Below are 26,287 nucleotides of genomic sequence, written 5' to 3' on the forward strand. Positions count from 1 at the left end.
CAGTCAAGGTCAGGAAAATCAATTATGACTTTTTTATTAGGCCTTTGCTTATGGAGCTAGCATGCTATTTATCAATGATTCTGGCTTTATAGTGTGCTCTTTCAAGGTAAGGACCATATTTTATCCTTTAATCCCTAGTGCCTCAAGAAGTATTTGTTTAAAATACTTTTTGTTTATACTTACACCTATACATATACCATTTTGTAAAAGTATTTGATTTAGGATAATAAACCTCAAAGAAAACTTAGTATAATCTATAACTTTAATTAAGATTAAGTTTTAAGTAATGTTTCTAAAAATAATATATAGCAGGCTAGGTTTTTTTTTTTTTTTTTAAACAGTCATCAAAAAAACTAATCATAAGCAGCTGCAGATCTGTTGGCTGTCAGAAAGCGTTAATCCACCATTCCTTCACAAAAATAATTGTAACAAATTTCATGACTCAGTGTGAATTATTTATAAAATTTAAAGATAGATTCATACACCACAGAGGTGATCTTCTAGTAACATTTTCATTAGATTAGAGTTTAAAACTTGAGAAGTCCTTTGAAAATTATTTTTTCAAAAAAACATGTATTTTGGCCGGGCGCAGTGGCTCTGGCCTGTAATCCCAGCACTTTGGGAGGCTGAGAAGGGCAGATCACCTGAGGTCAGGAGTCCAAGAGCAGCCTGGCGAACACGGTGAAACCCCGTCTCTACTAAAAATTACAAAAATTAGCTGGGCGTGGTGGTGGGCACCTGTAATCCCAGCTACTTGGGAGGTTGAGGCAGGAGAATTCCTTCAACCTTGGAGGCAGAGGTTGCAGTGAGCCAAGGTCGCACCACTTTGCTACAGCCTGGACGACTAGGGCGACACTCTGTCTCAAAAAACAAAAACATGTATTTTTGTTTCAGTAAAGCAAAAAAGAAAAGTTAAATATGAAAAGATAAATATTTTAAACATTTCTCATGTTAATAGGTAAAATGTTATTTCTCATTCATTAAAAGATAACTTCATATTTAGGACCTAAAACAGTTTTAAATTTGTTCTGCATGTTTCGGTAAATAATGACAATGTTTGCAGATGAAAACATTTCAGAATGGGCTTGTTATTCTAGTCTAATAATTATTATTCTGCATAATGGTTGTTGCCTTAAAACTGAGTAGAAGATTTTTCCAAGTTTCCAAATATGACTTGGCAGCTGATTTGGAGATCTTTCACCTCTCAATGGCTACCCAAGCGTCTGTCTCAAATAAATATGGCAAATGAAAAGAGCAAAATATGATGCAGTTTTCTAGTAATGATATAAAGTTTTCTTTTAAAAATCACTATATAAAAATATAAGCTGGGCATTTTCTAAAATGAAATATAAAGCTTTGAGTTACAAAAACTCAAATAATATATTTTTCATAGAAAAATTTACTATATTGAATAATTTTATCTAAATTCCTTAAGTGACACATATGGCCATCCACAAAACATTTTAGAATATGAACAACCTGCCCATGGATAATTAAGAGTCAACTACATAGAAAAGTAAATTTAAATATACTGTTTAATCTCAACTGTATATGTAGGAATTACCAAGTTTATTTTTTGACAGTCATTTAAACCACTGTGACCACTGACTCTAAAACACAATGTGAAAATGTAAATAAATTTTAATATAAGCTTAGACAAAACAATTAGGATGGTTAATTTGCTGCTATTGTCAAAAAGATACTGTGGTGCCTTCCAAAGTCAACATAAAAAAACCTTGAAGACGACTGACTCTTTCTGAGTTTCCATAGTATTTGCTATCACTAATCTAAATAACTGAATTAACTGTAGTTTTACTAATACCTCCTTATTTATTCCCTAGCTTTTTCTTGTCATGGCACCCATTTACCAACCTAATCATTCATTCCCAAACCTCCACCTACCTACTTATTCACTTCCTTTTTCACCCACCCTCTCATCTAACCACCAATTACTTATTCTTTGAAGCTGACATATGTGTGTAGGTGTATTCACCTCAGCCTATTTTGTTTTATATAGCACAGAGATCAATAATTATCCAGCAAAGAATCTGGGCCAGAGTGAGTATTGGGAAGTGTGTGTGTGTGTGTGTGTGTGTGTGTGTGTGTGTGTGAGATCCCACAGCCAATGAGATGACTAGAAAATGACCAAAACATAGTGTTGACACACAAAGTTAAAAACTGACTGAAGCAGAAGGAAATCTCCATGAGATGGCTTTTCAAATTACGACAATCCTTGTTCAGACTTCTGGTTCACCATAGTCTTGGAATCTCTCAAATCTGCCCTAAAGTTCTAGGTACAGCAAAGAGTCCTACAGTATAAGTACTCGTGCGCCACATTACAAAACACCTTCAGTAGGGTGCCACTGTCATTCTGGCTCCTGAATTTCTGGGAAACATCCACATTATTTCTAAAGTCATTATTTATTTGATAGATGTGTACATTCCCTACTATATACATGCCTAGCACTGTGCTAGATGCTGTGAAGGAATATGGTGTCACTTAGTTCTTATTTTCTAGAAGCTGCAAACTTAGCTGAGGAAAGACAATTATACAGAAAATAGATCATAACAAAAAGAATGATAAGCAATTTCTCTGACTCACATGCCCATTGTTCTTCTTCCTGTATTATTATTACTGTGAATATTTCCCAAGGTCTTGTTTTTGGCCTGTTGTTCTTTTTTTAATAGTGACTCAAGGGATTCTAGCTCACAATTTTAATTGCCAACTACCTCGTATTGATGATTGTAAACTTTCTTATCTAAGCTACAGCTCTATTCAGATGAGAGTGGCTGAAATCTATTTTTAACTGCCCTCAGAAATTCTCTACTTAATATAAACTCATCTTTTACTGTTCATTCACCCTACTTATCTCCTCTAAGATATTTTCATGAACCAATCTGACCTTTCTCTTTCCTGCAGTTCTACATCTATTATCTTTAACACTCACTGTCTTAATTATATCCTGGCTTGTGCTATTATTTAATTGGTTCATATGTATATGTCTTATCTTTCCTATAAGGTTATATGCTCCTAGAATGCATAAATTACATGTTACTTTTCTTCCATACACATCTTATCTTTCCTATAAGGTTATATGCTCCTAGAATGCATAAATTACATCTTACTTTCCTTCCATATACATCTTTATACACAGTATGTCACATGCATAGATATTATACTATAAATAATTATTCATTCATCATTGAAAGGATAAGGCCAGGCCGGACATGGTGGCTCATGCCTGTGCCAGCTCTTTGGGAGGCTGAGATGGGGAGATCACTTGAGGCCAGGAGTTCGAGACCAGCCTGACCAACATGTCAAATCCCCGTCTCTAATAAAAATAAAAAAAAAATTAGCTGAGTGTGGTGGCACACACCTGTAATCCTAGCTACTCAGGGGGCTGAGGCATGAGAATCGCTGGAACCTGGCAGGCAGAGGTTGCAGTGAGCTGAGATAGTACCACTGCACTCCAGTCTGGGCAACAAAGTGAGTCTCGGCCTCAAAAAAATAAATAAATAAATAAATAAAAGAAATAAAGAAAGGATAAGGCCGATAACGTCAAATAAAGCTGAGTTCATGGAGGGTGGTGACTGATAAATATATGTTAAAAGAATTCTGATTCCCTCCCTCCTTATCAGTATTTTTAGCTGGGACCCCTAAATTACTGTAGAAACTTCCTAACTAGTCTTACTCACAATTTTCTTCATTCCGATGCTATTGCCAAGTGATTTTTCTAAAATACAAATCTGATTTTCTCACTTCAATGCCTGAAGTCCTATGATAGTTTCTCACTGCTGTGAGTGAAAAATGCAAACTCCTCAGTATGAATTCCTCTCCGTCAGGTGCCGAAACATGCAGTCTATGCTCTAGCCATACCCACGTACCTAACTACCTGCCTGTCTTCGTTGCCTCTGCATGTGCTGTTTCCTTGTCTTTAACTCCCAACTGCCTCCTCTGAATCCTATTGAAAGTAGAAGAGACATCTCTTGCGAAGCTTTCACTTTCTATGATTTATTAAATGGTTTTCTTCTCTGAGATCCCAATGCACCCTGTACACATTTTTACTATACCTACTGAAGTGTATTGTAATTGACTGTTTACTCTTTTGTCTTCCTTCTCTGCATCCCCAGCACTTAGAAGAATGCTTCTCATATAGGAGCGCTAAGTGGAACAAAAGGAGGAAGGAAGGAGAAAGGATCCTTGTGGTTAAAATGAAGTCACTGGTGATGTTAGAGGGTACAGTTCAGGCAGGTAGAGAGGAGAAAAAGACTACACTTTCAAGGCATAAAGGATGGATTAGGAAGAAAAATATTCAAAATAGTTATTTCCAAAATTTAGCCAGGAAAGGAAAAGGAAATGGATACAAGATAAATCAGCATCAAAGAAAGACTGCTGCTCTTTTAAACACAGGGTAGCTGACCAACAGAAAGTAAAAGAAAACAAGTTAAGAGGAAAAAACAGAAGATTAAAAAAGGAAAGTACAGAGAAACGGATCCTACACTAGGAGGACAGGGAGAAGACTGAGACTGACAGGACAGAAACAGCTGTGGAAACAGATGTTTTCAAGTGAACACAGAATCCTGTCAGTTTCAGGCATTATAATTTCCATTCTTTCAGTTTCCCAAACTAGAAATCTTAAAACAAACAAACAAACAAAAAAATCCCAAAAAAGTCTTTAGCACATTCCTTTTCTCTAGCTGCTAATATTAATTTCTTACCAATCTCTATCATTTCTTCTTTCTTCTTCTTCTTTTTTTTTTTTTTTTTGAGACAGAGTTTTGCTCTTGTTGCCCAGGCTGGAGTGCGGTGGCATGATGTCAGCTCACTCCAACCTCCACCTCCCGGGGTTCAAGTGATTCTTCTGCCTCAGCCTCCTGCGTAGCTGGGATTATAGGCACCTGCCACCACATCTGGCTACATCATTTCTTCTTTCTAAATATCTTTCAGGTCAGCTCTTCCTCTCCTCCCACTGCCACCATTCTCCTAAAAGCCTTTATCATCTCTCAAATAAATTACTGAAAAAATCCCAAGCAGTTTCTAATTCTAGTGTCTCATTTTTCAAATTTAACAAGAAACGCACAGCCAGGCTTCTCTCAAACATTTTCTCTGTGAAACCAACCCCTCCCCAGCCACCAGAATTAATCACTCCCTCCTCTATGCTACTACTGTACCTAGTAAACAGGGGTTGGCAAACTAAGGCCTGCTGGCCAAATCCTATTTTTGCAAATAAAGTTTTATTGGAATGCAGTTACTTCTATTTGACTACATATTGTCTACGACTGCTTTCATGCTACAACAGCAGACTCAAATAGTTGCAATGGAGACCATATGGCTCATAAGGCCTAAAATATTTACTATCTGACTCTTTACGGAAAACGTTTGCTAACTCCTGAACTATACTATCATACTTATATGTTGCTTTGTCAATTACAATAATAGAAGCTGATATGAGGTACTCGCTGAGGCAGGCACTGTTCCAAGGAATTAGGTAGGCTATCTCATTTAATTTGTACAACATTATTAAAGAGGCAGATATTACTATTTTCATTTTATAAATAAGGAAACTGAGGCTTATCATTCCAGATCCATGTTCTAAACCACAAACTGACTACACTTCTTTCTAAACAGACTGTGAGCTTATTAAGAGCAAAGATCATGCCTAAGTCATCTTTGTATTCTTAGGGCCTAGCACAGTGCCAGATGTAGCAGGTGTTCCATAATTGTTTACTAAATTAGTCTTACTAAAATAACCACTTTTACCCGGTCTTCTCCCTGCTCAATCCCCTGCAATAACTCCCATATTGCTTACCGCATCAAATCTAAACAACTCTGACTGACTTTAAGTCTGACCATAGTCTGGACAACTCTATCTAGCAAAGTTCAAAGGCTTAATTATGTTCAACTTCTATTTCAGAATTGGCTGCTCTTCTTTCTTAAGCTGTATGACCATAATTCAGCTTATGAAATAAACTACACTACTAACAAAACTCACCTGCCATCACGTGATCTGTGGAGGCTGCCGTGGTAGCTGCTCACTTTGCTGTGGACGCTCCCTGCTTTGCTTCTTTGATCATCCACCATAGCCAGCTGAGTTGAAGAAGCATGGGTGGATGTTCCTTGAGTGGAAGTTCCCCTTGACTTTCTTATGATAGGAGTATTTGGATCCCTCAGGAGAGACTGAGCAAAATCAGGTTCCTGGAGTACCTGTCGGCTCTCATTCACTATCCTAGACAACAGAATAGTAAGTTTAACATACATACCAATCTTCCCACAGACCAATAAGCAATACTTCTGTGCAACACTGATATTATTCTTGAAATTAATTGCTCGCCAAATTAGATCTATAGGACTGATATGAAGAAACATTGTTGACAGAGGAAAGACTATAACAACAATCCATGTCAGTCTGTCCCCTAAGGTGGTATGATGGAAAAAGGCCTGTGTTAGAATAAGGAAATCAGCATTTTAGTTCCAACTTTATCAACAAAAACGTGATCTTAAGCATGTCATTATCTCTTCTTCCTTTCATTTCTTCATCTATAAAATGAAGGTATACAATTTCATCATTTCTAAAAGGTCCCTTTCAGCCAAAGAAATTTGTCATTCTCAAGATACTGAACTATTATGAAGATATAACTCTAAAATAGAAAAATTGTTTTCTTGCATGGTTTATATAACTAGTAGAGGCTTCACTGTAGCAGCATGGATACAACATTTAAGTTGTAAGAGCAGTTGTTTTAGTGTACGAGTTGATTTTATGCAGAAGCAGTTGTCTAGTGCTGGAATAAACATGAGCAGTCCTAATTAGAATAAAACAAAATGAAAAATTAAAGTTACAATTAAGTCTCAGACATATTAGAAGCTTAAAGGGAAACATTTAGGGGAAAAATTATTGTCAAAAACAAAAAATTCTAACTGCTATCAAAGGATTAAGTAGACAGATGGCTTATGATGATGAACAAGGCAGTAATTAAATTAATACATGAGCTAAACAGTTGTAAAGGTTAGTGTCTTGGATTATGTAAATAAAGGACTTACTATGAAAAATCATAAAGTTAAAATCAGATCATCAATTTCACTTCAAAAATAAAACTCCAGCATGTAAAGACTGGATCATATATTGAGAAATTACATATATTATAAATTTTCACATTACAAAAGGATTGTCATTATTGCTGTTGTTTTTCATGTTGGGGTAGGTGGGCTGAAGGAAGTCTAGTATTTATCGAGTACTCTATATATATTCTTCTTTGAATCCCCTTAATAATGTCATCATTACAGAGATTCATGTCCTAAGAGTATATTTCTAAGGGAATATTGGATATCTATTAATAACAGACATTATAATCCCCATTTCATATACAAAGAAACTAAAGTTTTAAGAGATTAAAGAACTTTCAAAAAATCACACAACAAAACAGTCAAGGATCAAACTTAAGTTTAAAGTCTTAGAAGCTAATCACAAGGTAATGATAAAACAGTGTTTATATATATCTGGAAAACAAAGTGTCAAAAACATGACAGAAAAAAGAACAAGTCAAAAATAGTGGAAAAAAAAAATCTGGATTCGTTCCTCTGTCATCAATGACCTTATTCACATATATACATACATCCTACCAAGTCATTCTTGGTTGTTGACTTTATTTTCTTTTTTTTTTTTTTTTTTTTTTTTTGAGACGGAGTCTCGCTCTGTCGCCCAGGCTGGAGTGCAGTGGCCTGATCTCAGCTCACTGCAAGCTCCACCTCCCGGGTTCACGCCATTCTCCTGCCTCAGCCTCCCGAGTAGCTGGGACTACAGGCGCCCGCCACCTCGCCCGGCTAGTTTTTTGTAGTTTTAGTAGAGACGGGGTTTCACTGTGTTCACCAGGATGGTCTCGATCTCCTGACCTCGTGATCCACCCGTCTCGGCCTCCCAAAGTGCTGGGATTACAGGCTTGAGCCACCGCACCCGGCCGACTTTATTTTCTAAACTTGGTTAAAACTGACTTCTAGTTGTCCCAAAAGTTTAACTCACGTTCAAATGGTGAAGGTTTGTCCCCTCATTTTACAGATAATGTCCAGAGAAATTAAGTGAAATGACCCAGGTAATCCAAAAGAGGATTTCTAAAAATATTTAAATCTATGTCAGAATTATTAGCATAAGTATGGTCTTAAATCTGGCTTCACTTAAGGGGAGAACATTAATTTGATTAGCACAATATTAGAAACGAATCTACAGCATAGTATAACAAAGCAGTTAAAAGCAAAGCTCTGGAGTCAGACTCTCTGGGTTTGAATCTATATGTCAGCAATCACTTGTTATGAAATCTTGGTTCTATGCCTCAGTTTCCTTATCTGTAAAATGATGTCCTCCCTCACAAGGCTGTTTACAGCATTAAATGATTTAATGTGTAAAGTGCTTAGAACAGTCTTTGAGTATTACATATGCCCAATAAATTAGTACCCATTATTATGATTATCTTATAGTCGTTTCCCAAAGGCTAACCAGACAAATGCTAGAAATAGCCAAAGGGTGCCCACACTCTTGAATGCCAGAATAAGGGGCTGCCACTCCAGCTCAGAGCACATTCTGGCTTGGAAGATGACAAGGACTGTTGGTTGGAAATCCACAGCTGCAGAAAACCAAATGGAAGGGCCCGAGAGTTTTAACCAGTTTCAGAAGGATTTGGGCCCAACCAGTATCCCCGCCAACTAACTAGGATAAATCTCTATAAGGAAAGCTTCAGTTTAGCTCTATCTGGAATTTCTAATGCAACTCTATTACAGAATTATTTATATATGGCCCAGAGGTGTCCAGGAATGTTTAATTCAAGTCCTTTCCTCAGCATCGTGTTTTACTGTGATTACAATACAGTTTTCTGAAGAATACACAAATAAATCACAGTAAATCCCAAAAGGGAGGAAACTCTAAGAGAGCAGGGTCTTGGCCTGTTCTGTTTGCTATCAAATCACTGGTATCCAAAGGTAGTTGGTGGCACATAGTAAGCATTCAACATGACTTTCTTTTGTTTTTTTTTTTTAATTATACTTTAAGTTCTAGGGTACACGTGCACAACATGCAGGTTTGTTACATACGTATACCTGTGCCATGTTGGTGTGCTGCACCCATTAACTCGTCATTTACATTAGGTATATCTCCTAATGCTATCCCTCCCCGCTGCCCCCACCCCACAACAGGCCCTGGTGTGTAATGTTCCCCTTCCTGTGTCCAAGTGTTCTCGTTGTTCAAAGAATGAATATGCCCAGAAGATAAATGTTTTTGGTTGCTATTGAGTGAGCTCATCCCCTTCTTTCCTTCTCTGCTCTACGAAATTATATTTAAAGGAGAAATGCATGATCTGGTATCACTAGTAGCAGTCTCAGATATCAGAATAAGAAATGTATACAGTCATCCCTCAATTTCCTCAAGAGAGTGGTTCCAAGACCCCCTGCGGGTACCAAAATTCGAGGATGCTCAAGTCCTTATATAAAATGGCGTAGTATTTGCATACAACCTCTTGTATATTTCAAATCACCTCTAGATTACTTACAGTACCTAATACATCACTTTATTTGCATAGATTCAGTGTAGTGCTCAGCATGCAGCAAATTCAAGTTTTGCTTTTTGGAATTTTCTTGAATTTTTTTTTTTCCCAAATATTTTTGATCCATTGTTGGTTGAATCCACTGATATGGAACCCCCAGATACAAAAGGCTGACTGTATATTAAACTGTGATGTTAATATAATTTGTGTAACAGAAATTATTACTGGTATTTTAGTGAATATAAACTTTATTAGTGAGGCAGAAACTAAAGTAACTTCAAATTGTATCTCATGAGAAAATGACATTAACCAGTACTAGGCACATTCTACATACAATTTTAAAATATTTACAGACTACCCCACAAAAAAATCATTCTTTCATGGATCCTAGGTTAAGTAAAATCATAAGAAATATACAATCCACTAACTCAGAGTTTGTGATAACTCAGACAGAGATACCTATGAGACTTAAAACTAAGTAGAGTCTGAAATCATTTGTTCCACTGTGAAAACTGAAGGGTCTTGTTTTGTTTTGTTTTACAAACTAAGGTACAAACATTCAAAGATTGCTTAAATATGCCCTCAAATCACACTGTAATATGCAGTATGGCCAACTATGAATTAAACAACCTCTAACACATTTCAATTAATCTACTAATATCATTTTTCTATTTGGCTTTAACATGTACTATATTAGAATGGAATAAGAGTATTTCTTTATGTCACTTTTGGTACACTTGGAAGAACAATGGACAACTGGAGACAGAAGTTTATCTAGCTCTTATCAGTAAATACCTGTGTGACTTTGGCCAAGCACTTAACCACTATCTTGGTTTTCTCATTTGTAAAAGAGAGATAAGAATGTATGTCAACCTTCAAAGGAATATCAGGAAGATCGGATAAGAATGTAGAGAAAAGCATTAATTTGCTTTTAAGAAAATTACAATTTGAATTTTTTTCACAAAGATTGGACTTCCTTCAAATACTCTGAATTAGTACAGGAGGCTTGGTCATCTTCGGGACTACTTGGCCGTCTTCTCAAAATAAGTTTTTAGTTTTAAATTAAGACATGCTACTGTGCCAATCATAACTGGATACTGCTGAAAATGTTATAGTCTTGTTTGAATAATTCTCCAAATCCAAATCATTTTAACACAAGCAACACACAAAAAAATTACGTAAATGTGAGGTTTGTGAACACTGTGATAATTTATTTCAACTTACTCTTTTTTCCTACGACCATGAAAAAAACTGGCCCATTCAAAGCATGTCTTTTTGCTTCCAACCCAAAATACAGAGGGAATGCCAACTATGAGAGCCATCAAGTATTTCATCAGAAAGAGAATCAAGTCTGGACGACTCATTTGAGTAACCTGGAAGAACAGAAAGAAAAGCATCTTAAATATATAAAAATAACTTTCTATTAAAGGCCATTATGAAATCTTTTTCTTTTTCTTTTTTTTTTTTTTGAGACCGAGTTTTGCTCTTGTCACCTAGGCTAGAGTGCAATGGTGTGATCCTGGCTCACTGCGACCTCTGCCTCCCACGTTCAAGCAATTCTCTTGCCTCAGCCTCACGTGTAGCTAGGATTACAGGCATGTGCCAACATGCCCAGGTAATTTTTGCATTTTTAGTAGAGAGGGGGTTTCACCATGTTGGTCAGGCTGCAGGTGATCTGCTGCCTCAGCCTCCCAAAGTGCTGGGATTACAGGCATGAGCCACCGCACCCGGCCCAAAATCTTTTAAATAAAGTAAGAGTAAAATAATTCTACAAATTTGATGTTCTCACTTATAAGGTTTTATAGGTAATTTTCTTATTATGTGGAAAAAACACACTCCTGAAAATTTGACAATAAATTTATACTCTATACATTGAGACATATCTATCTATCTAGATAGATATGATGATAGACATTTGGCTGACATTAGTCATCTTCTAAAATACGAAAGAATGAAGAGCATTTGTACAATGGCGGGGGAAGGGTGGTGGTGATGTAGATGAACTTTTTAAAAGAGTAATGTGAAAATAAGATGCAATAAAAGGAAAAGACTGATAGTTTTGACTATTAAAAATTTAAAACTTCTATAGAACAAAAAGCCTTAAATCAAATCAATAGAATAATGACTAACTAGAAATATCAACTGTATTATCAATCAATAAAGCAAACCTAAGGAAAAGAAAATGAAGAATAGACTGGGTGTGGTGGCTGTAATCCCAGCACTTTGAGAGGCTGAGGCAGGCAGATCACCTGAGGTCAGGGGTTCAAGACCAGCCTGGCCAACATGGCGAAACCCCATTTCTATTAAAAATACAAAAATCAGCCGGGCGTGGTAGCAGGCACCTGTAGTCCCAGGTACTCGGGAGGCTGAGACAGGAAGAATCAGTTGAACCGGGGAGGTGGAGGTTGCAGTGAGTCAAGATTGTGCTACTGTGCACTCAAGCTTGGGCAATAGAGTAAGACTCTGTCTCCAAAAAAAAAAAAAAAGATAAAAGAAGAAATAAAGTATTTGTTAAGACAAAAAATAGCAGAATAACCCAAAGTTGGTTACTGAAAAAGGAATAGTCCAGACTCCAGTCTAATCAAAACAACAAAGGGAAGAAAACAGCAAATACACAGACACAGAAACGATAATAAACAGATGCAAATAGAGAAAAATTAAATAATCTTAAAAAGACTACTTTGCTCAATTCCATGCAAACAGACTTGAAAACCAATGGAAACAAATGATAGGAAAATGTAATTTAACAAAATTGACTCCAGAGGAAATAAAAAAATTTAAACAGATATATTATAGAAGAAATAAAGTTGTCAAAGAGCCACCTCCTCTCAGAAAGCACTAGACCCAAGAGTTTCATAGGAAAATGCTAATAAACCATTAAAGAACACATAATTTCAAATTGTCTGAAAACACACAAAAAGAAAGCTATTAAAATTATTGATATAAAGCAAGAATAAAATCGTACTTAACAAAGGCTCCATAAAGAAACTATTTATTTATGTCTCATTTAGGAATTTGTATGCAAACAGAATTCAACAGCAAATTAAAAGAATAGGCCAGGACCAAACAGGGGAATGCAAGCATGGTTCAATATCAGTAAATTTATTTATAAATTCAACATATTATTGGATCAAAGGGAAAACATATGATCATCTTCATAAATGCCACAAAGGCATTTGATAAAAGTATTCACTCTTGATTTTTAAGAACTGTAATAAAATACAAATAGATGGAGTCCTTAAAGATGCTATATATCTATATCACAATCCAAAAGCAAACATCATGCTTAATAGAAACACCAAAAGTCACCAGAAATATTTTCATTAAAATATGGGATACAAGAAGAGTATCTACTGCCACCACTCTTAGTTAACCATTTCAACAGCTCTAGACTGCAATTAGATAAAAGAAATAAAGGTTATAAAAACTAGAAAGGAGGAGGCAATGTGATCGTTATTTATAAATAATATAATTTTATACCTGGAAAAACTAAGAGAATAAAGTAAAAACTATTATACATTATAAGCGGGGTGGCTAGGTATGAAATAAAATACACAAATAACTTTCACATATATAAATATCAATTAGTAGATATAAGAAAGAAAATTTTTCATTTACCATTGTTATGGGCTAAACTGTCTCCTCGGCCGGGCGCAGTGGCTCAAGCCTGTAATCCCAGCACTTTGGGAGGCCGAGACGGGCGGATCACGAGGTCAGGAGATCGAGACCATCCTGGCTAACACAGTGAAACCCCGTCTCTACTAAAAAATACAAAAAAATAGCCGGGCGAGGTGGCGGGCGCCTGTAGTCCCAGCTACTCGGGAGGCTGAGGCAGGAGAATGGCGTAAACCCGGGAGGCAGAGCTTGCAGTGAGCTGAGATCTGGCCACTGCACTCCAGCCTGGGACACAGAGCCAGACTCCATCTCAAAAAAAAAAAATAAATAAAAATAAACTGTCTCCTCTATCCAAATTCATATGTTGAAGCCCTAACTCCCAGTACCTCAGAATGTGACTGTATTTGGAGGTGGGGCCTTCAAATAGGTAATTAAGGTTATGTGGGTAGATCCTAACCCAATCTGGCTGATATCCTTATAAGAGGATGAAATTTGGACATAAAGACACCAGGGATGTGTACACATAGAGAAAGACCACGTGAGGACACAGCAAGCAGGCTCCCGTCTACAAGCCAAGGAGAGAGACTTGAGAGGAAACCAAACCTGCCAGCACCTTCATCCTGGACTTGCAGCTTCTAGAACTGTGAGAAAATTAGTTTCTGTTGTTTAAGCTACCCAGTCTGTGGTCTCTCATTATGGTAGCCCTAGCATACTAACACAAACTATAACAAAAGAGACAAAACACCTAAGAATAAATTTAATACGAAAAATGATCTATTTGAAGATGTTTTAAAACACACCCCACTTCAAACATGTTCTTAGTTAGAAATAATTTATCATAAGAAAGGAGATTATCCTTGATTTAGTTATCAAATTCCAAAATTCCAATAAAAATACCAAGAGTTATATGAGAATTAGACAAGTTGATTTTAAAGTTTATAGGGAAAAACAAACAAGAACAAACCGGAAAGTCCTGAAAGAGAAGAAAAATACATCATTAAGCTATAATAATTAAAGCTGTGTAATTATGGAATACAGTGTTTAATATAAGCAGTACTTAAGTAAGTGACATTTCAAACCATTCAGAAAAAATATGTTTATTCAATAAATGGATTCTGGACACGCTTCTAGAAAAAAACAGCTGTGAAGTCATACCATATTTCATACCTAGATGAATTTCTAAAAGATCAAAAATTCAGGCCAGGCGCAGTGGCTCAGGCCTGTAATCCCAGCACTTAGGGAGGCTGAGGCAAGTGGCTCGCTTGAGCCCAGGAGGCAGAGGCTGCATGGCGCCACTGCACTCCAGCCCGGGCAACACAGCAAGATCCCATCTCAAAGTAAATAAATAATTAAATAAAAACAAAAAAAAACAAAAATTCAAACGTAAGAAAAAAATTAACAACAAAAAAAACCATAAAGTTAAAGTTGTAGATGAAAGCTTTTATTTCGGGGAGAGAGATGAGGAGTTACTTTCTAACAATGACACAAAACTTAGAAGCCATCAAAAAGAGACAAGTGAGCCAAGCGCAGTAGCTCCCATCTGTAATCCCAGTGCTTTGGGAGGCCGAGGCAGGCAGATCCCCTGATGTCAGGAGTTCGAGACCAGCCTGACCAATATGGTGAAACCCTGTCTCTACTAAAAATACAAAATTTAGCCAGGTGTGATGGTGGGCGCCTGTAGTCCCAGCTAGTTGGGAGGCTGAGACAGGAGAATTGGTTGAACCTGGGAGGCAGAGGTTGCAGGGAGCTGAGATCATGCCACTGCACTCCAGCCTGGGTGACAGAGCTAGGCTCTGTCTCAAAAAAAAAAAAAAAAAAAGAAAGAAAGAAAGAAAGAAAGAAAGAAAGAAAGAAAGAAAGAAAGAAAGAAAGAAAGAAAGAAGAAAGAAGGAAAGAAGGAAAGAAGGAAAGAAGGAAAGAAGGAAAGAAGGAAAGAAGGAAAGAAGGAAAGAAGGAAAGAAGGAAAGAAGGAAAGAAAGAAAGAAGGAAGGAAGGAAGGAAGGAAGGAAGGAAGGAAGGAAGGAAGGAAGGAAAGAAGGAAAGAAAGAAAGAAAGAAAGAAACAACTATGCCAGATAAAATCCCACATTTCTGCACGGCCATAACTATTGTTAACAGCAGCCAAAATACAATTAAAAAGCTGATATAAAATTGTTGCAAATTATATGGCAGATAAAAGGGCTAATTTCGTTAATGAATAATAAACTCCTACAACTAAAAAAGCCCATGACCCGAAGAAAAACAGGCAAAATATATCAACAATTTACAGAAAACAAAAGACAGATCTAGAGCTCAGACTCATAGTTAATTATATGCTGGTTCTACTTTTCAACCTATCAAATAGGTAAGATCTGAAAGTCTGACAGTATATTGCATTAGCAAATGTGTGGACGAATACTCTCATATATTGGCGATGGAGAGGTAAATTCATAAACCTCTATGAAAGACAATTTGGCAATATCTATCAAAGTTATGCCCTTTGATTAAGCAACTATTTAAAAAATGTATGCTATATATTCATATATATATGTGAAATGATGTATGTTCAAGTATTGTACATATATCATATACCAATAGTAAAATATTAAAAGCAGTATGATTTATCCACTCAATGGAATACCATGAGGGCATGAAAAGATACTGAGGAAGAGTTTTCTCTTTTGGTATTGATCTCCAACATATCATTAAATGACAAGAGCAAGGTGGGGAAGTGTGTGTGGGAGCTACCAAGTGAGTAAAAGAAAGAGGGAGCAAAGGAATATACTTGTTTGTACACGCATGAATACCACTGAAAGAGGATATACAAATTCCTTATAAAATTCCAAGTAACACTTGGAATTTTATAGAGGGGCACTGGGAAGCTGGGAAGCACAGGCAGTGATAGAAGAGAGACTTTTCCCATATACTTTTGTAGCTTTTGGGTTTCGAACCAGTAAAAACTTTTTTTTTTTTTTTTGAGACAGAGTCTTGCTCTGTCGCCCAGGCTGGAGTGCAGTGGCACGATTTTGGCTCACTGCAAGCTCCGCCTCCTGGGTTCATGCCATTCTCCTGCTTCCCAGAGTAGCTGGGACTACAGGCACCCGCCACCATGCCCAGCTAATTTTTTGTATTTTTAGTAGAGATGGATTTTCACCGTGTTAGCCAGGATGGTCTCGATCTCCTGACCATGTGATCCGCCCACCTCAGCCTCCCAAAGTGCTGGGATCACAGGCGTGGGCCACTACGCCCAGCCTCGAACCATTAAAAACTTTTAAGAATAAAAAAACAATTTAAAAAAATATATGTATGAAGATTCTAAATATAAAAATAAGTGCTGGGTGGGGCACTGGGAAACATCCTCACTGTTGGTAAACTGGTATAACCTTACTAGTACACAATCTTGTAAAACTTATAAAAAATTTAAATGTATATTCCATTTGATTCAGCAATTCTATTTTGAGAAATAACATCCTAAAGAAATAACATGTCAATAATAGGGGATTGTTTAAATAAATTATGGTACATCCAAATTACCAAATAAACAGTCATTCAAAAAAATAATGTAAATGAAAAAAGGAAAATACAGACAGTGGTGTGCTGGTAAAAGTTCAACAACTGGCTCTCTGGGTCAAGGGAAGCCCTGATTTGCAGCATCTGCCAACTTCGATGGTCATTTTCAAGCAACCAGTGTGATATCACTGAACGTGGAGTTGCCTCTTACAGGCCTGAGAGCCAGCTACAGCACACAACTAGGTGTAGACCGATGTGCCAAATATGATCACCATTTATGTTTCAAAATTATACAGTCATGTGTCACTTGACAATAGGGATATGTTCTGAGTGATGCGTCATTAGGCAGTTTTGTCATTGTGCGAATATCAGAGTGTAGTTAGACTAAACCTCGATGGTATAGCCCACTACACACCTAGGCTTTATGGTATAGCCTATTGCTCCTAGGCTACAAACTTGTACAGCAGGTTACTGTACTGAATAGTGCAAACAATTGTATCACAATATTAAATATTTGGGTATCTAAACATAGAAAGGGTAAAATAAAAATACAACATTATAATCTTATGGGAACACCATAGTCCCATATGCGGTCCATGGTTGACTGAAACACTGTTATGTGGTGCATGACTGTAATATCTATAACATTATTTATACATATATTAAATATGACTTTTGGTATGTTTTTTAATATACCAATATGCACTGTTCTGGCCATCTATGACTGTGTAAAAAACTACACCAAAACTTAATGGCTTAAAGGAAGAATTTATTCTCTCTCAGTTCTGTGAATTGACTGGGCTCAGCTGGGTGATTCCCACTTGGGCTCTCACATGTAGCTGCAGTCAGATGATGGCTGGGGCTGGAATCATCTGGATGCTAGTCTGAGCTGGACATACCTACAGGATGGCTTCTTCACTCAAATGTCAGCTAGGATGGCTGGAAAAGATGGGAGCTGACTGAGAAGATCTCTCCCTCTCTCTGTGATTGATCTTCTCAATCACCTTTCTTTCTGTTTCCCTCCCTTCATGAAGTCTTTCTACACAGCTTAGGACTAGCCTGGGCTTCCACACATCTTGTGGTCTCAAGATAGTCTGACTTCTTACTAGAGGCTGACCTCTCCCAAAGCAAGCATTCCAGGAGATCTTGGCCAAGTCCTGGGGTCATACAGAATCACTTTTGTTGCATTCTACTCATCAAAGGCAAGTCACAGTGCCAGCACGATTTAAGGAAAGGGACTACTCAAGAGCAAGAGATGTGGTTCCCTGGTTGGAGGCAGGGGGCTGCATCTCTCTGAAGAGAAGCTACCATAGTGGTTGCTACATATGGTTGGAATGTTTGTCCCCTCCAAAACTCACGTTGAAACGTAAACCTCAGTGGGGGAATATTGAGGTGGGACCTTTAAGAGGTGTTGGGTCATGAGGGCTCTGCCTCATAAATGGATTAATGGGTTATCACAGGAATAGGACTGGTGGCATTACAAAAGGAGGAAGAGGGACTGAACTAGTACTTTGAGCCCTCTCGCTATATAATGCCCTGCATCAACTCAGGACTCTGCAGTTCCCATCAGGAAGAAGACCCTCACCAGATGCGGCCCCTTCAACCTTGGACTTCTTAGCCTCCATAACTGTAAGAAATAAATTCCTTTTCTTTAAAAATTACCCAGTTTCAGGTATTCTGTTATACTCAACAGAAAACAGACTAGAGACATAGGGATCAAAAAGTGTGGAAAAAACGTAAATTGTGGTTATATTGATTTACAGGGGTAAGGGGGCTTTTCCTCTAAGTATGTTTTATCATTTTCTTCCTACATATTCTGGACTTTTTAAAAAGTAGAAAAGACTATATGTGTATAATCAAAATTGACAAAACATTTAACCAGGAAAACTTTTACTGTATTAATGGAATTCCACAAGTTCAAGAGACACAATGTAAATTTATATTATGATAGATATCAACAAATGTTCTACAAATGAATTGCTCTAAGAAATTATCAAAAATTATACTGATATTTAATCTACAGTATATGATATAGGAATATCATAAATATGTAAAGTAAGCTATATAAATAAATCAATGATCAACTAGATAGAAAACACAATAAATTTGTAAATGAATCAATACCTAGGACTTATATTCTGCATACACAAACACATCCTTTCTTGCATTTTCCAATATGTATTATCCAATATGGCATGCTACTTCTTAAAGGCAGATATTCACATAATATTAAGGAGGAACACATGAATGTAGTAGATAAAACAGGTTGAAAAGCGTAAAGTACTTAGAACTGTGTTTGACACCTAATAAATATTCAAAAATGTTTTTTAGGAGCACTACTATCCCAGAAGATATTAACAGGTAATCCATATTTTATCCGATTTTATTTTACCACAGAATATCTTAAAAAGATATTGGGTATTATGAGACTCTCCCCCTGCCCCTGAGGGATTAGACATTAATATATTCAAGGTTCTGAGAAGTCCTGAAGAATTGTTCATTTTGTTTACCTCAGTGTTTTCTAAGCTGATAGATACATTTTCCCCACTGAAAATTAACGAGTTGGAATAGGTAAATTCTAAGATTTATTCTAATAGCCTATGAGCCTATTAATCTGGAAAAACTTTATAGGGGAATTAGAGACTAGTTTTGCTACAAAAGTTATTTTCCTTTTCCATTATTAAAAAATCTATCATATTAGTTAAAATGTACATATAACCATGACTGTATAAATTTTTTTTCTTTTTTGGCTCACAAAAAGAGAAAATCTCATAAAAAAGGAGTGTGGGCCAGACGCAGTGACTCACACCTGTAATCCCAGCACTTTGGGAGGCCAAGGCGGGCAGATCACTTGAGGTCAGGAGTTCGAGATCAGCCTGGCCAACGTGGCAAAACAGTGTCTCTACCAAAAATACAAAAATTAGCCAGGTATGGTGGCAGGCGTCTGCAATCCCAGCTACTCGGGAGGCTGAGGCAGGAGAATTGCTTGAACCTGGGAGGCAGAGGGTGCAGTGAGCCGAGATCACACCACTGCACTCCAGCCTGGGTGACAGAGCAAAACTCTGTCTCAAAAAAACAAACAAACAAACAAACAAAAAACAGTGGAGTGTGGCAAGGGAAAGAATGAGAGCTGGGAAGCAGACTTCAAATCACATTTGCTTATACTCAATAAATGGTGAGAAAACAAAGACTAAATGAAGAAAAATAATTATTTGTAAAGAGGTGACTTACATAAGTAGTATGATGAAGAGGATGAAGGCAAAGAACATAAAAATTAAAACTAATAGAATTGTAATGAAAAAAGATAAAGAGAGCTAATCAGAGTTGATAGCAGAATTAGAACAATTGTGTGATATGAAGAGCACTGGCCTGAGCAATGTGACATGGGTCCAATCACTTTTTATAAAATAAGAGGCTTGAACTTAATGACTTCAAGGCTGTCTTCAATTCTAGATGACTGATCATGAGTCAGAAAATTATCTGCCCTTGTTGAACTTACACTCTAGAACAGGGTAAGGGTGCAGTGCTATCAATGTATAGGAACTAAAGAAAGCTTACAATTTCAGGTAGCAATAAGAACAAAAACACAAGGTAGGGGATAACGTGTGTGGGTGTGGTGTGGTGGTGGATGGGCAAGCTATTTTATTTATTTTTTGAGACCCAGTCTCACTCTGTTGTGCCCAGGATGGAGTGCAATGGCAGGATCTTGGCTCACTGTAACCTCTGCCTCCTGGGTTCAAGCGATTCTCCTGCGCCAGCCTCCCAAGTAGCTGGGAATTACAGGCATGCACCACCACGCCCAGCTAATTTTTGTATTTTTAGTAGAGATGGGGTTTCACCATTTTGGCCAGGCTGGTCTCGAACCCCTGCCTCAGGTGATCCACCCACCTCGGCCTCCCAAAGTGCTAGGATTAAGGCGTGAGCCGCAGCGCCTGGCCAGCAAGCAATTTTAGATCAAAGTGGTCGGTAAAGGCTTCTTCAAGGACATGACATTTAAGTAGGGATTTAGGCATAAGAAACGGCAGTAACAATAATCCTGACAGAACAAGTCTGTTGTCTCTGAATAACAACAACAAGGCCAGCAAGGCTAAAAGTGAGCATGGATGGAAGAGATGTGGTAGGAGATGAAGTCAAAGAAGGAGGTAGGGGTCAAGTCATATATGGCACTGCAGGGAATAGTATTTAAAAAAAAAAAAAAAAAAAAAAAGGATTTTATTCTAAGAGTAATAGGAAGCCCTGGAGGGTTTTGTACAAACCGGCGACATGATCTCACTTATGTTTTTAAAACTCGCTCTGACTACTGTGTTGAAAACAAACAAAAGTAGAAGCATGAAGATGAATAGGAAAGCCACTGTGAATTACTGAATGGCTTGGACTAAGGTAAAGGTGGAGGTACAGAAAAGCTGAAGGACTGGATCTGAGATACGTGAGAAAGACAGGGTGCACAGACAGCTCCAAATTTGTGTCTGAACAACGAGTGGACGATGATACCATTTACTGAATGGAGCAGAACTGGGAATGGGATGCAGGAAGCAGATTTGAGAAAAATTCAGAGCTGTGTTTTAGACATACTAAGTTTGAAATGCTTTATAGACTTTCAAAAGGAAGTGTCATGTAAATAGATATTCTGGAACACAGAAACAAGGTTGGGCTGTATAGTCTAAAACATGGGACTGGATAAGATTACACAGAAAAAAGGAGAAGGGAAAGAAAACAGAGATCCTAGGAGAGACACCCTATCTTCCAACTTCTATTCTTTAGCACCTTAAACTGAATTGTCTGTGTAAATTAGAAATATTGTTCACATAACATAAATGCTTGCATAAGAGGGAAGGAGCGCTAAAAACAAAATCAGTAAAAGCAATAACCAAAACCTCCAATTAGGCAAGAAGATTTGGAAAACAGCAAGGATGTAACACAGAACATTTTGCATTACAGAGTTCTGGTTAAAGCCAAAATTCCAGAAAAGACAAGTCAGCACCTGCCCATGGCAGGGATACAGTAAGAAAGCAACTCAAACACCACCTGTTTTTTGAACATGCCACAGGCAGAGTGTTGGAGCCAGAGGGCCAAGACACTACGGAAGAACAGCCAAGCTACTGCTATAAAGGAGTGTCCCCTTATAAATGAAGAACAAAGAGGAGGGAGAATACATTATTATCTACTTATAAATCACACAGAGACACAAAAATAGTGGGGTAGTTAGTATGTAAAACAGACCATATACTAGCTAGAAAGGCAAAGCTCACTAAAGAAAAGTATTTAAATAAAGGAAATGGGATACAGTGTTTAGTTTTTATTTTTAAAAAGCCCTATAATAAACCGAATTTTATTTATTTATTTATTTATTTATTTATTTATTGAAAGGGGCTCACTCTGTCACCCAGGCTGGAGTGCAGTGGTGCAATTCTCAGCTCACTGCAACCTCCACCTCCTGGGTTCAAACAATTCTCCTGTCTCAGCCTCCTGAGTAGCTGGGACTACATGCACCCGCCACCACGCCCAGCTAATTTTTCTATTTTTAGTAGACACGAGGTTTCACCATGTTGGCCAGACTGGTCTCAAACTCCTGACCTCAAGTAATCAACCTGTCTTGGCCTCCCAAAGTACTGGGATTACAAGCGTGAGCCACCACACTTGGCTATAGAATTTTTAAAGAAAAAACTCACAAAACATCTCAGTTCCTTGCATAATTAAAATGGACAAGTAAGAAAACTTTCAAGTATTCTTTTTAAGTGTTCCTGAAAACGCTATATTCCTATTGATGTTGTATCACCTTTGCAATTGGAAAAAACTTACCTGATGTATCCCAGCACTCTGGGAGGCTGAGGCAGGTGGATCACCTGAGGTCAGGAGTTCAAGGCCAACCTGACCAATATGGTGAAACCCTGTCTCTAAAAACACAAAAATTAGCCTGGTGTGGTGGTGGGTACCTGTAATCCCAGATACTCGGAAGGCTGAGGCATGAGAATAGCTTGAACCTGGGAGGCGGAAGTTGCAGTGAGCCGAGATCGTGCCTTTGCACTCCAGCCTGGGCGACAGAGCGAAACTCCATCGCAAAAAAAAAAAAAAAAAAAAAAAAAAAAAAAAAAAATCCCCAAAACTTACCTGATGTATTTCTTTATCTACCTGGAGAATACCTGGCAAAAAAGGGAGACATCAGCATCTACTTACTGTAAGCCCTGGGTCTTGATGACTGTCCCTGTTCTACAACAGCCTGGCTAGCTATAAATAGCCTACATTCACTGTCTTCTGAATCACTGATCTCCACTAACAGTGCTCCGATTTAATCTACAGAATTGCAATAACTCTTTTCAACCATCATATACAAACCATTTACCTGCGTTTTGATTTTTCTATTTAGATACATAATCCACAAAGACTTCGAGGCTTAAATTATTTTTAATTAAATAGAAAAAAAACTACTCATGCTAAGGGTGAAATACCCTGCAAAAAAAGAAAAACACTTAAAGTATTTTATTATTATTATTATTATTATTGTGGCAGCCTAAATTCAATACTTGTTTTTGAGACCTTAGCTTTGAATCAGGTTGGCAGAATCCCTGGCTTCTTTCCCTATCAAGAGGAATCTATACTTTACTAATAGAAGTACATATTGCATTGGGCTTGCTTTTATTTTTTTAAATAAATTCATTACAAAATATTGACTTATATCAAGCCTATGGTCACCTAAAGCCCGCATAAAAATGAGCTATTCATCAGGTTCATACAGAGTCTGTCATACAACTGGTAAGTGACAACAGTTCCTGAATGGAGGTCTTCTGATTCCTGCTTCTGTGTACTTTTTAGCTACACTACACTGCTTAGCAACCTTTACTGTTATTATGCTTTGAAAAGTCACTTACTCGCCCTATCAAATATAAAGGCTTATTATGTGATAGCAATTAAGACAATGTAGCCTTGAATAGAACAGCAAAACACATTTCACATATGGGAACTTGATATATGACTAAGGCAGTATTATAGATCAGGGGAGAAAAGATGAACTAGTCAATAAGTGTGCACGCAACCTAGATTCCTCACACGCGCAGCTCACAACAGGGTTCGTGCTATGAGAATCTAATGCTGCTGCTTACCTGTCAGGAGGCTCAGGCAGTAATGCAAGCGATGGGGAGTAAATACAGATGAAGCTTTGCTGGCTCACCCACCACTCACTTCCTGCTGTGTGGACCTATACTGGTCCGTCGCCTGGGGGTAGGAGATCCCTGATATAGGGTATAACTATCATATTCCTGAAGACATTTTAATTTTTACTAGGGTTCTCCGTTTTTTTTTTTTTTTTTTTTTTTTTTAAGGGATGAGAGAGAACTAAAAACTAACTGTTCTTTAGTCATAGAATTATCTGATTTCCATGTTTATTTTCTCTTACTAGGCTATGAACTGTAGGGCAGAGGCTGTATTTTACTCACAGTTGCTTCTCCAGCAACTATCAATATGCCAAAATAGTACATATATAATAAATGGTTTTGCACTAATGAATGAATTTTGTAAAAGGGGAAAAACAAATTGTGGTTTAAGGGAGAAGAGTTCCTAGATTCATTTAATATTAGACCTAAGAAAAAAACCCTACAGATTATTCAATCCAATCCCTTAAAAATTTTAGAGATGAAGAAAGTTTAAACTTAGTGACTAGCCTACAGACACAAAACTAAAGATCTAGCCAGAACTACATGATGTCTCTCCAAATACTCAAACTTGTGTTTTTTGCATAGGAAGAGGTGTAAAGTGATGTTAAGTCTATAGACTTTGGAATCAGCTCACATCCCAACTCTGTAACTTACTGTATGACTTGGGATAAACTGTATAAATATATGAGACTCAGTTTTCTCATTTGTAAAACTGAGTACAATATAACTTACTGGGCTAATGTGAGGATTAAATGAGATGACGTGTATAAATTGTTGAGCACAGGACATGACACACAGCATATAACTTAAAAAAACTAGAAGAAACTATGATTATTAAACTATGTTGCTTCTAACTCTACTATTCTCATAAAATACTAAAATTATTTCCTTAAATTGGTATGGTAATGCCTTCAAAGATTACTGGAAATACGTCTTATTCACATGTGTTTATTATAGTGATATGTTAGAATTCCTTTTTATTTATTTACTATAGTGATAGCAGTACTAGATTATATTGAATTATTATTATTATTTTTTTTGGAGACAGTTTCACTCTTGTCGCCCAGGCTGGAGTGCAGCACGTGATCTAGGCTCACTGAAACCTCTGCCTCCCGGGTTCAAGCAATTCTCCTGCCTTGGCCTCCTGGGTAGCTGGGATTACAGGCGCCCCCCAACTACACCCGGCTAATTTTTGTATTTTTAGTAGAGACCAGGTTTCACCATATTGGTCAGGCTGGTCTCGAACTCCTGACCTCAGGTGATCTGCCTGCCTTGGCCTCCCAAAGTGCTAGGATCACAGGCGTGAGCCACCAAGCCCAGCATATATTAAATATTTTTAATACTATTATGCAGTAGAGTAAAAGGATGATCCTCAAAAGTAGTAATGAGAATGCAACAATGACAATTTATATGGGACAGAAAAATGTCATAGGTCACCAACCACTGTTATAAAAGAATGATCAAAGATGACATAGAATAATACTTGCTATAGATGAGGGGTCAACAAACTACAGCCTGAAGACCAAATCTGTTGCAGTGCCTGTTTCTACAAATAAAACTTTATTGGAATACTTCCTTCCATTTGCTGACTTATTGTCTATGGCTGCTTTTGTACCAAGCAGCAAAGCTGAGTAGTTGTACCATAGCCACAAAGCTGAGTAGCTGCAACAAAAAGCAATGGCCAGCAATGTCTAAAATGTTTATTATCTGATCTTTTACAGTTTGCCATGCCCTACTGTAGATAATGGCAAGTACATTGAATTTTTTCCTAAAAATGTGTAAGCTATTTGCATACCAGGTATTTCTGCAGTTAAGACTTAAACTGAACACACAGGTTATTCTGTTTAACAGAGGCCAGAATAACTTGTATATTTTATCATATTTATCCAAAAGTGTCATTTGACAGCATTTTACAACCAGTACATAACAGTATTAACGGTTTCTATAAATTTCTATAACAGTCTATGTTTCCTTCTTATCCTATTCTGTAATATTTTCTGGCAAAACAAGAGATATAGAATATTTTTTCAGGGAATTCTCATTCTTTTCCTCTATTACAGAAACTAAATAATTTTGAGGTTTGGAAGTCAAATGACCCTAGGAAGTCAAATGACCCTAGGAAGTCATAGGTAGGCAGGATATTTACCAATTTAAAGATTAGTAGCAAAAAAAAAAAAAAAAGGTTAGTAGTACTACATATTTATAAAAAAGAATTACTCATTGTCTAATGTTGGAAGCGTAAAACATACCCATTTCCCTCATGGTCCTTTCATAAACAATTCTGACTCCTTTTGGAGCTGCCTGGTAAAGGGAAAGACTCATCAGAAAATGAAGCTAAAATCATAACAAATTAGATTTAATGTTATTCTGCTATTTTTGTATTTTTCTGAATCAAGACTAGATAAAACAGATGGGATGCCTTGTGTGCTCAGAAGAACAGAAATAATATTTTTTGTTTGTTTTCTATAAAAATAATTTTGCTTTGAGACCAGGTCTCCCTCTGTCACCCAG

At 37.2% G+C, this 26,287-nt stretch overlaps 2 protein-coding genes across 4 annotated transcripts in view; one reads left to right on the plus strand and one right to left on the minus strand.

Annotated features, from left to right (window-relative positions):
• The window catches only part of FBXO16 (F-box protein 16), a 162,402-nt gene that overhangs the window by 27,858 nt on the left and 108,257 nt on the right, over positions 1-26,287 (plus strand). The gene's annotated exons all lie outside the window — the stretch shown is intronic.
• FZD3 (frizzled class receptor 3) overlaps positions 1-26,287 on the minus strand; it is an 81,783-nt gene that overhangs the window by 12,371 nt on the left and 43,125 nt on the right. For all 3 annotated transcript variants that reach the window (XM_050802479.1, XM_050802478.1, XM_050802480.1), the window contains 2 exons: positions 10,750-10,898; positions 5,994-6,227 (listed from right to left, as the gene is read on the minus strand). In XM_050802479.1, the coding sequence (XP_050658436.1) occupies positions 5,994-6,227; positions 10,750-10,898 (383 nt within the window). The remainder of the gene's footprint in view (positions 1-5,993; positions 6,228-10,749; positions 10,899-26,287) is intronic.

Source organism: Macaca thibetana, chromosome 8, assembly GCF_024542745.1.
Source record: "Macaca thibetana thibetana isolate TM-01 chromosome 8, ASM2454274v1, whole genome shotgun sequence".
NCBI classification, from domain to species: domain Eukaryota; kingdom Metazoa; phylum Chordata; class Mammalia; order Primates; family Cercopithecidae; genus Macaca; species Macaca thibetana.